The sequence below is a fragment of the Alosa sapidissima genome, chromosome 6 (assembly GCF_018492685.1).
Source record: "Alosa sapidissima isolate fAloSap1 chromosome 6, fAloSap1.pri, whole genome shotgun sequence".
Classification (NCBI taxonomy): domain Eukaryota; kingdom Metazoa; phylum Chordata; class Actinopteri; order Clupeiformes; family Clupeidae; genus Alosa; species Alosa sapidissima.
The window spans coordinates 21,750,655-21,762,786 of NC_055962.1; the positions used below are offsets into that span (position 1 = coordinate 21,750,655).

At 43.7% G+C, this 12,132-nt stretch overlaps 1 protein-coding gene across 2 annotated transcripts in view; it reads right to left on the reverse strand.

Moving 5' to 3' along the window:
• The window catches only part of man1a1 (mannosidase, alpha, class 1A, member 1), a 142,597-nt gene that overhangs the window by 119,646 nt on the left and 10,819 nt on the right, over window positions 1–12,132 (reverse strand). For both annotated transcript variants that reach the window (XM_042096007.1, XM_042096008.1), the window contains exon 2: window positions 1,050–1,146. In XM_042096007.1, coding sequence (XP_041951941.1) covers window positions 1,050–1,146 — 97 coding nt within the window. The remainder of the gene's footprint in view (window positions 1–1,049; window positions 1,147–12,132) is intronic.

A 12,132-nucleotide genomic window follows, 5' to 3' on the forward strand; every position in this document is an offset into this window, starting at 1 on the left:
TGAGATAAGAGATCAAGAGAGGAGTAGAGAAGAGACCAAAAGAGAGGAGTCAGAGAAAATAAATAAAAATGTGTGTGTGTGTGTGTGTGTGTGTGTGTGTGCGCGCGTGTATGTGTATGTGTGCGTGTGTGTGTGCGGGTGTGCGTGTGTGTGTGTGTGTGCGTGTGTGTGTGTATGTGTGCGTGTGTGTGTGTGTGTGTGCGTGTGTGTGTGTGTGCGTGTGTGTGAAGGGGAAGAATATGGAGCAATATGGGTCTGAGTGGCAGAGAAAGAGGGAGTATGAGACAACGGAGAGAGGGGTGAGGGAGACACAATTAGGGATTAACGAGGATTACATGTTTAATTAAGTTCATTTCCGTCCAATTAAAACTCACAGGTCATGAAAAAATACTGCTGTCCGTAATATACACAAACTGCTCGAAAGCGTCCTGAAAATCAAACACTCCCCACTGGAATGGAAGACATTTCCATGGTTTCACTGTTTAATATTTCAGCACAAAATTGCCACCACAATCAATTTTATACAGCTCTGTGAAGCATACTGAAAACTTTCTACTGAAGCAGTGGGAGTCAGAGCGGAGGACGTAGGAGACAAATCCACTAGTATCTCATTTCCTTCCTTTAATGCCATGTATTTCTGACAGACAAAGGCATAGATTGATCTGACAAAATGAAAGTGGATTATAATCAATACTGAAATAAATGTTCCTGAATAAATGTCATAAAGTGGGGATCCACCTTACTGTGGATTAGATCAAAGGCTAGCTATAAGAAACAGATTTATATCAGGCTATATTCTGTTTTATGATTGTTAATATATGTATTTTAATTTATCTTTATATATATTTGTCCCTATTATTGTTTGCTATTTACTGTTTCCTGACTGTGTAAAGCACATTGAGTTGCGTTTGTGTATAAAATGTGCTATACAAATAAAACAGCCTTGCCTTGCCTTGCCTGGCCTGGCCTGGCCTGGCCTTGCCTTGCCTTGCCTATTTGGGCATACATGTGTGTGACAGAAGGACATAGTAATAGTAATGGAGACTCACCAAACAAATTACTGGAGTGTCCTTGCTTGGAGAGGGGCCGCAGCTCGTTGGAGCCCCAGGCGTAACTCTTGTAATTTTCCCAGGCAAACTGCATCATCTGTTAGGGAGGAAAGAAAGACACAAGGACAATGGCTGAAATCAACAAAGTCGTAAATATTAACAAAGCTGTCATTTGCGTTATTGTTTTCTTTTTTTAAGCATCAGTGTCAGGAGAAGTTAAGGATAATCAGATTATGCTCTGTGTGTGTTTGTGTGTGTGTGTGTGTGTGAAGTCAATTACATGATTTGCTGGAGTGACTCTCTCAAACTGGGGCCCTGGAAAAAAGCTCAGTGGACCGCTCCATCAGTCAAAGCCGTGCACTGCAATGATTGAGGGACATTGTTTCCCTGATGCTTACTCAGAAGTGCACTCTTAGCATCACCTATATTCTTACAGCCAGCAGGGCCATTTACATAACAAGTAAAACAAACCAACTTAAAGGAGAATTCCGGCGATTTTTCCCCGTAGATCTCTGTTTCCCGAGGCCATGACCCCCCATGTTCATGCCCCTTTTCCTTCATCCTTTGTCAGGAAGGGATTCCAGATGTTCACACACACAGTGAATAAATAAACCACAACAACACATAAGCACAAAAAAGACCACTTATCCTGTCAATCATCCAAATCATCTAACCACATACTTCTGACATTCAAAAATGATAGTGGCTACATTCGTTTGCCAAATTGCACTCTATGTCAGACCATATTGACTAAAAAGAACTGCTGGAGTGAATGGTGTGGGACTGAATAACGGAACACAGCATGATGCTGTGACTAAATTGGCAGAGTCGTAGGAGGCAGCAGACAGCGTTGCATGTCCTCAGCAGGCTACTGATCGCTGGAGTCCTGTTGAGTCGAGTCTGTTTGCGGGCGGATTAGACGGGGGGAGTCCGTGGTGAGACAGTCGCTGACCCCCGTGTTGTCTGTTTACACAAGGCAGCTGAGAGACAGACGGGCTCCGCAGAAGTTTGAAAGCCAGACATGCGGAGTATGCAGCGCAGACATACGGCACATCAGCAGGACTGAGCCACAACATGCGGATGAAGGTGGCAAGAAGCGCTTTCATTTCTACAAAGACATAGATCAAGGGCTAAGGATAATGTATGTTTCTTTTTTTTTAAATATATTTTTTGGGGCTTTTATGCTTTTAATGCGACAGGATAGTGGAGAATGACAGGAAGCGAGTGGGAGAGAGTCGGGGTGGGATCCGGAAAGGACCACGTGGCGGGAATCGAACCCGGGTCGCCGGCGTACGGTGCAGGTGCCCCAGCCAGTTGGGTTGGGGCCCTAAGTGTGAGATTTTAATGAGTTTGTTCTTGCTGGTGACATTTAGTATGGTGAAGAAACAGGGGCAGCAGTAGAGTAGAAGGGGTTGGATGATGCTTTTGTAGAGTAGCAGAAGGAGATGATGGGCAACATACAGGGATCTTAGTTTGCGTATTGCATACAGTCTCTGTTGTGCACTGGTCTGTGTGATGGTGACATGTTCATTGAAGTTAAGCTTATTGTCAATGGTGAGACCAAGATATTTGAAAGTGCTGACCTGTGCAACTGGTTGGCCATGGATGGTGATGTAAGTGAGTCCAGGGGGTGATTTTGATGTATGAATGACCAGTTCTTTTGTCTTGTCAATGTTAAGTTGGAGGTAGTTATCAGAGCACCATATTGCAAAATCTGTGATGGACTGGTGGTAAGCTGTGATGGAACTGTTGTCTGATGGAACTGTTGTCTGGCGGTCATTTGTGTAAAGTGTGTACAGGAAGGGACTGAGTACGCAACCTTGGGGGGTTCCAGTGTTGGTAATGATGGTTGATGATGTTGTAGTCCCTATTTTCACTGTCTGTGGCCGGTTGCTGAGAAAATTGTTTATCCAGTGGATGAGGAGAGGGGTGACATTCAGGTGCTGTAGTTTCTTGATGAGTTGATGGCGCTGGATTGTATTGAATGCGGAGCTGAAGTCAACAAACAGAACTGAGGCAAAGTTATGGGGAGTCTGGAGATGGTGAAGGAGGGAGTGGAGAAGGCATGCCACTGTGTCCTCTGTCCCCCTTTTCAGCCGGTATGCAAATTGGTATGGGTCCAGTTGTGTGCTGACAGTAGGTAAGATGAGTTGTAGTATGATTTTCTCCATAATATAGGAGAGGGAGCCAGCAGCTAGCCAAGTACGGGTAAGAGTAATCACTTATGGAGCCCAAATGAGACCAGTAAGATGAATCCTGGATAATGTGATTATATTTTTGATTCACATTATTATCATATTAAAACACAGCGGGAAAGTAAACACAGCAATTAATCAAGCAGAGTTTGAAATTGGCACTATAATTTCAAGACAAAATATGATTTTAGACATGTGATCACCCATGAAATACAGTTTTCATTAGGCCATATTTTAAGACATAATAAATAATATATAAGACTGAATGGAAACGCTCTCTTCACTAACTGATGTTTACTCATGTGCTCCTGAAAGGATGGTCTCCTTCCTCTGGCTCTTACAGCGTCTTCCCATATCACTAGAGTGACTAGGAGGACCTCAGGCAGGTAATATAGCTGAACAAAGAAAAAAAAAAGTGAGTGTGAGGGGGGGGCGTTGGGGGGGGGGGGGGGGGTTGGGGGTGTGGGATTGCAGAGTTGATGTTTCAGCTTTCAGTTTCTGACTTATAGTACTTTTTGTATTTTTAGTACTTTTGGTCCATCACACCTCAGTGTGCAGTTTTCTCTCCCTCTAGCTCTCCCGGTCTCTCATGAGGCCCCAACGCAGGCGGGCGGTTTGGGGTCCCTCAGAGAGTCATTAGAGACTCTACATGGCGTTCGCTCTCCCCTGGTTTCCAGCTCTTGAGTTCTACAATGTCTGGCCTGAATCCATCTCAGCCACCATTCATTTACAAGAAACCCACGCCCACTGCTTTGGAACACACCAAAGTATTTCCACATACCGATACACTTATTGTCATGCACACACACACACACACACACACACACACACACACACAAACACATAACTACTGCTCTTCATTATCTTCTTGCTTGACGCAGTTAACTTCATTCAGCTGAGCTTGTGATTGAAGTATGCTGTTCAGTTGTGAACGTTCGCAAATTGCGGTATGGGGCAGAGAAAGACGCTGATTACCCGATGACCTGCAGGTTTGATAAAATACCACGTAATGTGAAGAATCACAGCGTGCGGTTCCTGCGGGTTGGCCATGGCGCTAATAACGCTACGTTCCCAAATGTACGTACATCTGGCCCTCAGACTGTAACGAAAGCAGTGAGGAGAGAGAAGAAAGGGAGATGGAGATTTCACATTGTGGAAGTGGAGAAACGCTAACCTGCTGAGAGCACATTTACTGCATCCACACAGGCCACACACTCTCCCGGTGGGACCACTGCTCCTCTCTTAGCTTGGGAAACGGTGGCCTTGCTAACTTTTCGCTTTCTTAATAACTGATCAACTAGTCCTTTCCCAATCCCACTCCCTCTCTCCCTCCCCCTCAGTTCTTGTAACTCTTCACTGTCCAATCTGAATAAAGCCAAAAAAGCCTAAAAACAAAGCCTAAAAAAAATCTATAATAATAAAAAATATATATGTACTGTATATACAGTATATTATATATATATATATATATATATATATATATATATATATATATATATAAACAGGTGATGGTCAACATGTGTTTGCACATTCAGTAATGATCGGTTCATTCAAAGAGACAGGCAGATAGACAGGCAAGCACAGAGACAGAAAGATGGGGTTGGGGTAGAATCACAGAGAGCTCTCCACTCGTATGCTGATCTCACTTCTATTCTGTTGAAAAGTGTCCGTTGCTCCTCAGGGGGTTGAGACAGCCCTGTCGCTGGAGATAGCGTGTGAAGAGACACTAAGCTACACTGAAAGAGAACACACAGGGACTGCACTCCACTACCACTAGAAAGAGTACTTTTCTGCTTTCTGCTTTTTTTTCTGTAGGGAAAAATGAACAAAAGAAAGAAAGAAAGAAAAAAGAAAAAAAGAAAGAAAGAAAGAAAGAAAAAATAAGATAGGAAGGAAAGAAGGAAGGAAGATAAAACATTTGAGAAAGAGAGAGAAAGAAAAATATAGAGTGATCTTTTCCCACACCAGGCCAGCCGTATCCAAGCACTTATCACCATGGACGCATCAGACAGAGTTCCAGTAACGCACATCCACCAGGCTGACACACAAACAACTACATGTGGGCTTTGAACTCGATGTATAGTAACAGTGCAAAACTGACCGTTTAAATGAATGATGGACTGTTTGATACTGAGAGAAAGACGGAGAGAGACTAGATGAGTCCTGGGCTCTCCCCTACATGCATACGTCTGATATGCACCTGCCTCTCCTATACTGTGTACTTTGATAACTATTTGATCACACAGAATTATGCTCCAATTCCTTGGATTTGAGGCTCCTTACCCCTCTCCCCTACGGCATACGCATGTTTTCAGTCTCTGCTGTGATCAGTGCTTAATCATGTCGTTGATTTCATCTTCCATACTGTCCATGTTGCCAAATTTTGATGTTCAACAACACTGTGCAATGATCTGTTTATTCTCTTCTCAGTGAGGGAGAGATAGAGTGTGTGTGTGTGTGTGTGTTTGTGTGTGTGTGTGTGTGTGCGCGTGTGTGTGCGTGCGTGCGTGCGTGCGTGTGTGTACATGTATCTGTGTCTGTGATAATTTGCATCTTTGTTTGTGTGTGTGTGTGTGTGTGTGTGTGTGTGTGTGTGTGTGTGTGTGTGTGTGTGTGTGTGTGTGTTCGTGTGTGTTCGTGTGTGCGTGCGTGCGTACGTGTGCGCGTGCCTACGCCTCAGTGTTGGGAATAAACAGAGTTCCCACAGAGAGGAGAGGCTGCTATAAAAGCCTCTGAAAAATGACTAATTTCCAGGGGGTCAGTTTCAGTTCTCGCGTACGCATTTGCTGCAGAATCTCAGTGCCACAGGGGTGCTCAGCACAGAATAATGAGCACAAATTAAGAAGTTTCAATTTCAGCAAATACTGTATCACACTCCAATCCAAATGAACTCATAAACATTTTACTCAATCTCATTTCAAAGAGCTTAGAGGAGCTGCCAGTTTTTCCTGTGACAAAGACTCTAATAAGACACACTTAATGCAACTGAGCTTTTTATGACAACATAATCAAACTAATATGAGTAAAATCTTATGAAGGCTAATTTGGGTCATCTATCACAAAGGCAAGTGATTAAAGTGCATGTCTGTTATGTCATTCAGACTTAAATGCAGTATTTAAGAGAGCTCTTTAGATAGATTATTACCACTAAGTCTTCCTACGGGTATCACAAACAGCAAGGCTGTCAAGTAAGCAACATGGCTCTGCTTCACTTTTGTATTACACTTTTTAACAGCTGGGAGGTCTGAGGGATGAGAAGGAAAAAAGATTCTCTCGTTCTCTTTCTTTCCTGCTCTCTCATTCCACTAGTGGTTATCTTCAGCTACTCTTTCCCTGTGTGTGTGTGTGTGGGGGGGGGTCTAGTCCAACAGACAACCAGAGAGGGTGTACCTACGCCTTCCTTCCCCGCTGTCTTTCACTAACCCTAATCTCATCTTGCTTTGCTCTCTCTCTCTTTCTTTCTCTCCCTCTCTTTTACTGTCTCTCTCGCTCTTGTTCTCTCTCTCTCTCTCTCTCTCTCTCTCTCTTGTTATTTTTATCTATTTTTGTTGTCTCATTCAGCTGTCTTTTTTGAATGCTGACTGATGAAGAGAGGAGTCAAGAGCAGATATGCTTGCATATGTGTGCACGTGTCATTGAGGGAGCGAGAGACAGAGAGAGAAACAGCAGACAAAAGAGTGATATAAATATGCATACAAATGTAGTACATTCACAATAAAGGGCATATACTAGAGCCTCAGTGCTTTGTTCTGTTATTAGAGTGCATGCTTTTACCTGTGCCTATATGTGTTGAGCATATCCAATAAGCAGAAATGAGAGGTATTGAGGCCTTGGGTTGTGTTTCAATACAATCACTGGGGTCTGCAGGGCACTCAAGGCTGCAGACTGTTGTGTTTCCTCTGTGCCATTTGCATGAGTAGTGCATTGTAATGAATTCATATCCAACACCCAGTGTGCACATACACAAAGTACCAGACCAAATCAACAAAGTACAAACGAACACTGTGTTAACGAGTGCAGTTTGCCTCTCTCTCTCTCTCTCTCTCTCTCTCTCTCTCTCTCTCTCTCTCTCTCTCTCTCTCTTTCTCTCTCTCTCTCTCTAATGAAGGCCATCATCCAACAGTTGTCGTGAAGCAAAAAACAAAGACTAATTGCTAGTAGCTGGGGCAGAGTATAGTTAATTGGCCGTCCTAATGTCCATGTGCTATTAAATGATAAGAGGTGCTTGTGGAGAATGATATGAGAACCACAATGCAATGTGTCATGAGCTTCTCTGTCTGTCTGTGTCTGTGATTTGTGTGTGCACTTCTGTATATATGCCTATGTCTGTGTGAGGTGACTTGTCTGACAACATGCTGTTCCATGCTGGCATCAGTTCAAAGTCCACAGGGACAGTTTCAGCTGCCTTGGAGTGTTAGATGTGCTATTTTCCCTGGTGTCCCCTGCAAATCCACCCAAAGCTGCTTCAATCTCTGTGTAATGGATGTGGTGTACTCTTACACAAAGTGATGATGACTGTATAACTTAAGTGGCTCTCAAACAAATATTGAAAACAATTATGAACTTGCCCTGCCAAATGTGTTTGCAGTAAATTCACTGGTCTACAGCATTAGTGCTATGTATTCTTTTTAGATTGTTATAGATATGCCACTAATTGCGCTTATTTGGCAAACAGTATGCACCTCCAAAGGAAACGTAGGGCGGTGATGGCATCATTGGATTATTACTTTACTTTCTATTGATAGCACAATGTTCTTTTAAACATCGGCAGAAGTCACCTCTAATTCTGCCAGTAAAAGCAGGAGGAACAACTTTGGGGAACGAAAAAAAAAAATGCTGCAGAGACTGACAAAACAGGGAGAGAGCAACAGAGAGAGAGAGAGAGAGAGAGAGAGAGAGAGAGAGAGAGAGAGAGAGGAGTGCAGGGAGATACTGGGGAGCTCACATTTAAATAAGTAGGAATTAAAGGAGCCGTATGTAAGAAAAATATTTCAATTAATCATAAAATGGCCCTGATATTTCACTAGACATGAAGAAATCATGTTCATTTCAAATACTTATATCACTGACAACAGTAGTCCGGCCAGGATATTGTCATTTAAAAAGTTGCAGCCCTCAACTGATGTTGATGTTGTGTTTTGTCATGTCATGTTGTGTTTTGGCCTGATGCGCCACCCTCCACCTATCTACTAATCACGAAGTCAGTAGTGTTTCGCCATCCGGGTTGGCAACCTCGATTCAGGGGGGAGGGGGAGGGGATACACCGCTCTTCAGTATTTTGAAAGTGATTGCAGTACCAGTTTTGGCCACAATCTTACATATGGTTCCTTTAATAGGCCAATGCTTTAGGTTAAATAATGACAAGGAAAAAACACATAAATAGGGGAGCAAAACTGCACAAAACAAGTGGTACAGCCTGTGGAGTGTAGCTGTCGCTCTTTTGATATGAACTGAGAGAGATGGTGGGGGGGGGGGGGGGGGGTTGTTGGTGGAGAGAGAAGCTCCAGCACACCTGATTATCACCATAGAGAAGCTCCAGCACACCTGATTATCACCATCACTCTCAACACTGCAGTCCCACAGAGCCTCCATCACTGTCACACTCACACCTGTATCCACATGCACAACACTCAGGAGAGAGAGAGAGATGGAGAGAGTGAGAGAGAGAGGGAGAGAGATACATCCATCTAGGTCTATAGATCAATAGATCTATAGATAGATAAATACAAGATAGAGGGAAGGAGAGAGAGAGAGAGAAAGAGAGAGCAGTGACAGAGTGAAAGCTCTGATGAAACCCATCCTTTATCCTCCTCCACACAAACAGCAGAGCATCAAGCAGCAGCCTCCAGCAGCAACTCCCCTCAGGCTGCAGCACCCTACAGGCCAAGCTCCATCATACTACAGACCTCCTCCATCCTACAGACCTTCAGGCTGCACAACCCTACAGACCTCCTCCTCGCTACACACCCTCAGCTACAGGCCGAGCTACAGTGTACTACAGACCTCCTCAGCACCACAGACCTTCTCCTCACTACACACCAGGGGCGTCGGACTGGGGGTAAAACCACTACTGATTAGTAGGGGAGAGAGGGCCCCTGAAATGCCTGGAATATATTTTATTTTACCTGGGTTGAGGAACATGGGGGCCCATCAGGACTGCCTATGCAGGGGCCCAGGATCTTGTGCTACGCCCCTGCTACACAACCTCCGCTACAGGCCGAGCTCCAGCGTATTACAGACGTCTTCCGCACTACGCCCCTAAGGACCTGAGCCCCACCGCAACAGAACCTGTTGACACCAGTGGGAAATTCATGAATGCGCACCTCTGTGTCTGAATGCTCTAATCCTTTTCATGCTTGAACATTTGAGCCTGATTAAATGTGAACACATGTGTACAAGTGTACAGTGTTGCGCTCGCCAGGTGTTGTGTGTGCACATTTGAATTTGCTCTGTTGATCTGTCTGGCCATCATCCCATTCAAGCCCATTTCCAAATCTCCAAATGCTCCCCAGGAACCAATCACAACTGTTTATCCAGCATGGGGTGGACTTCATATGATAACGGATAGAGGAGAATGGTTAGGAACACTGTTGAACTCAACCAATGGCTGCACTGATTGCATCAATTGAGCAAAAAACAGCATTTAAAGCCTTCATTTAGAAGAAAGATATACTTGCTGTACTTCCAAGGAGATTTCGTAAGACCTCAAAGTACCAATTTAAGTTTAATTTCACTGTCTATAACACCCCTGGAAATTGGAAGTGAAGTAAGGATCCCCAGACCAGTTCTCTTTGGAGAATCAGTCTGCTGTCAGCCAGACTAGTGTTGTGCATGAACGAGTTCTGAAGAATGCATTCATTGAACAAGCTCACTTTTCTATGAAGGGTGAACTTAACATAATGTATTTGCAACAGAGGAATGTGATTTTGAACTCATTCAGCTTTATGTGAGACTCTGAATAACTCTTTAGATCCAGATAAACCGTTTAAGAATGCCTCCCAAGCTGTGTATTGAGACACTCTATGCCTCTCTCCAAAGCCAAGGCTCTGTAGTACGCACCTGTGGCCTCATGCTTATAAAATAAATAGGTTAGAAACTATGTTCAGGTTAGTGTTGTAGTCAAAGTGAAACCACTACAATCAGTGTGTAATGCTGAATACTGCTATGCTAACCATCTTATTCACTGCTATTGGGAATTCGGGGCATGGGAATTCGGGCAGGCTAATTTCACTGTTGCCAGATTCCCTGTAGGGAGGATAGGGTTGTGGTGTGTGTGTATGTGTGTCTGTGTGTGTGTGTGTGTGTGTGTGTGTGTGTGTGTGTGTGTGTGAGTGTGTGTGTGTGTGTGGGGGGGGGGTGCTGTTACATCTCTCAACATTAGCAGAGGAGGTGAGATTAGCACTGCATGTTAATAACCTTCTCTCAGCGCTAAAACCCTTTCAGTAGGAATCAATCACCAGAGACCGACGTGAGAAGGAATGATCTACTTGGATAAGATGATTAGAGATTAGAGACTACCTTTGACAGACATGGAGAAAGAGAGAGGGAGGCAGAGAGACAGACAGAAAGAGAGAGAGTGAGAAAGAGAAAAAGAGAGAGAGAAACAGAGAGGGGGAGGAAGAGAGAGAAAATAAACATCTGGGGAAACTAGCGCTGCTGCAGTGGTACCTAATAAGGACAATGAAAGGATTAGTGTCCTACATTCTGTCACTAAGCTAATCAAAAGGGAGGATTCTTATGAGTGACGATGGCAGAGAGATAGACTAACAAGGATAGAGAGAAAACGTTGGCTTTTGGCAATCAAAGGCAGAGAGACATGGCCAAGCTAGCTTTGGCTATAGCAACACATCTCACATCATGAAAGCCAAGACATTCTCTTTGTGAAAAGGCCTCTAAGTGGATCAGACTTCTTCCAAAGGGAATTGGAAGATGATAGGAGGAGGATAGTTAGTTGATTGGCTGGGTGGGGTGATTGGTTGTTGATTAGTCAGTCCCCTTCTTGGAATATTCTGAAATAAGGACTATCAATGAAGTGATTAATGCTTTTTATGGCTCTGTAATGTTCATTTTGGGGTCCCTGTTTTTAGGTTCCTGTGTGATTTTAATGAGTTCAGACATGTTATGTTGTGTTAAGACCTTTTTGCCTTAGTATCATTAAAATATCCTTGCCTTAGCATCATCAGTCTTTTTAAAGTTAAATGCAATTTGGTCCCCTGACATGTGTTGCTCCGCTGCTAACTCATGAAATAAAGAATAACAATCAATAACAAGACTATTATTCCAACAAGACTGATACCTCATTTTCCCTCTTTTATCTCAAACAAAGTCTATTCTGCACAAGTGACAGTTTTGCCATTAAGCCTGATATTTAAACATTCCACATGGTCATGTTCTTAGAAAATGTTAAGACCATAGATCTCCGGAGAGTACTTAGTGATGGATTGATCAGCTGTCTCTGTACCAATGTCTGTGTCCCCTAGGGGGCTCTGCTCAAGCATGTCATTAGACTCAAACACGAGGAGCAGAGAAGCCCGACAAACCCCCCCTCCCCGAGCCCACCCTCTCCTCTCAATACACACATGATGGTGTATCATTGACTGATGAGCAAAGATTGGAGTAAATGACCATGTGTGCCCGAGGAGACCAGCGGAGTCTTAAAAGAGCGATGGTGTCTATGGGTTGTTAAATTTACACTTATGACCGTACACACACACACACACACACACACACAGCCACACACACACACACACACACACACACACACATAGAGACATTCATAGACAAATGCAAACCTTCATTCACTAGTTGCAAATGATTCAAACATCCCACACACCTACAGATACACACACACCTCTGAAACAGGTGAGCTGATACTCAGAGAAACACCT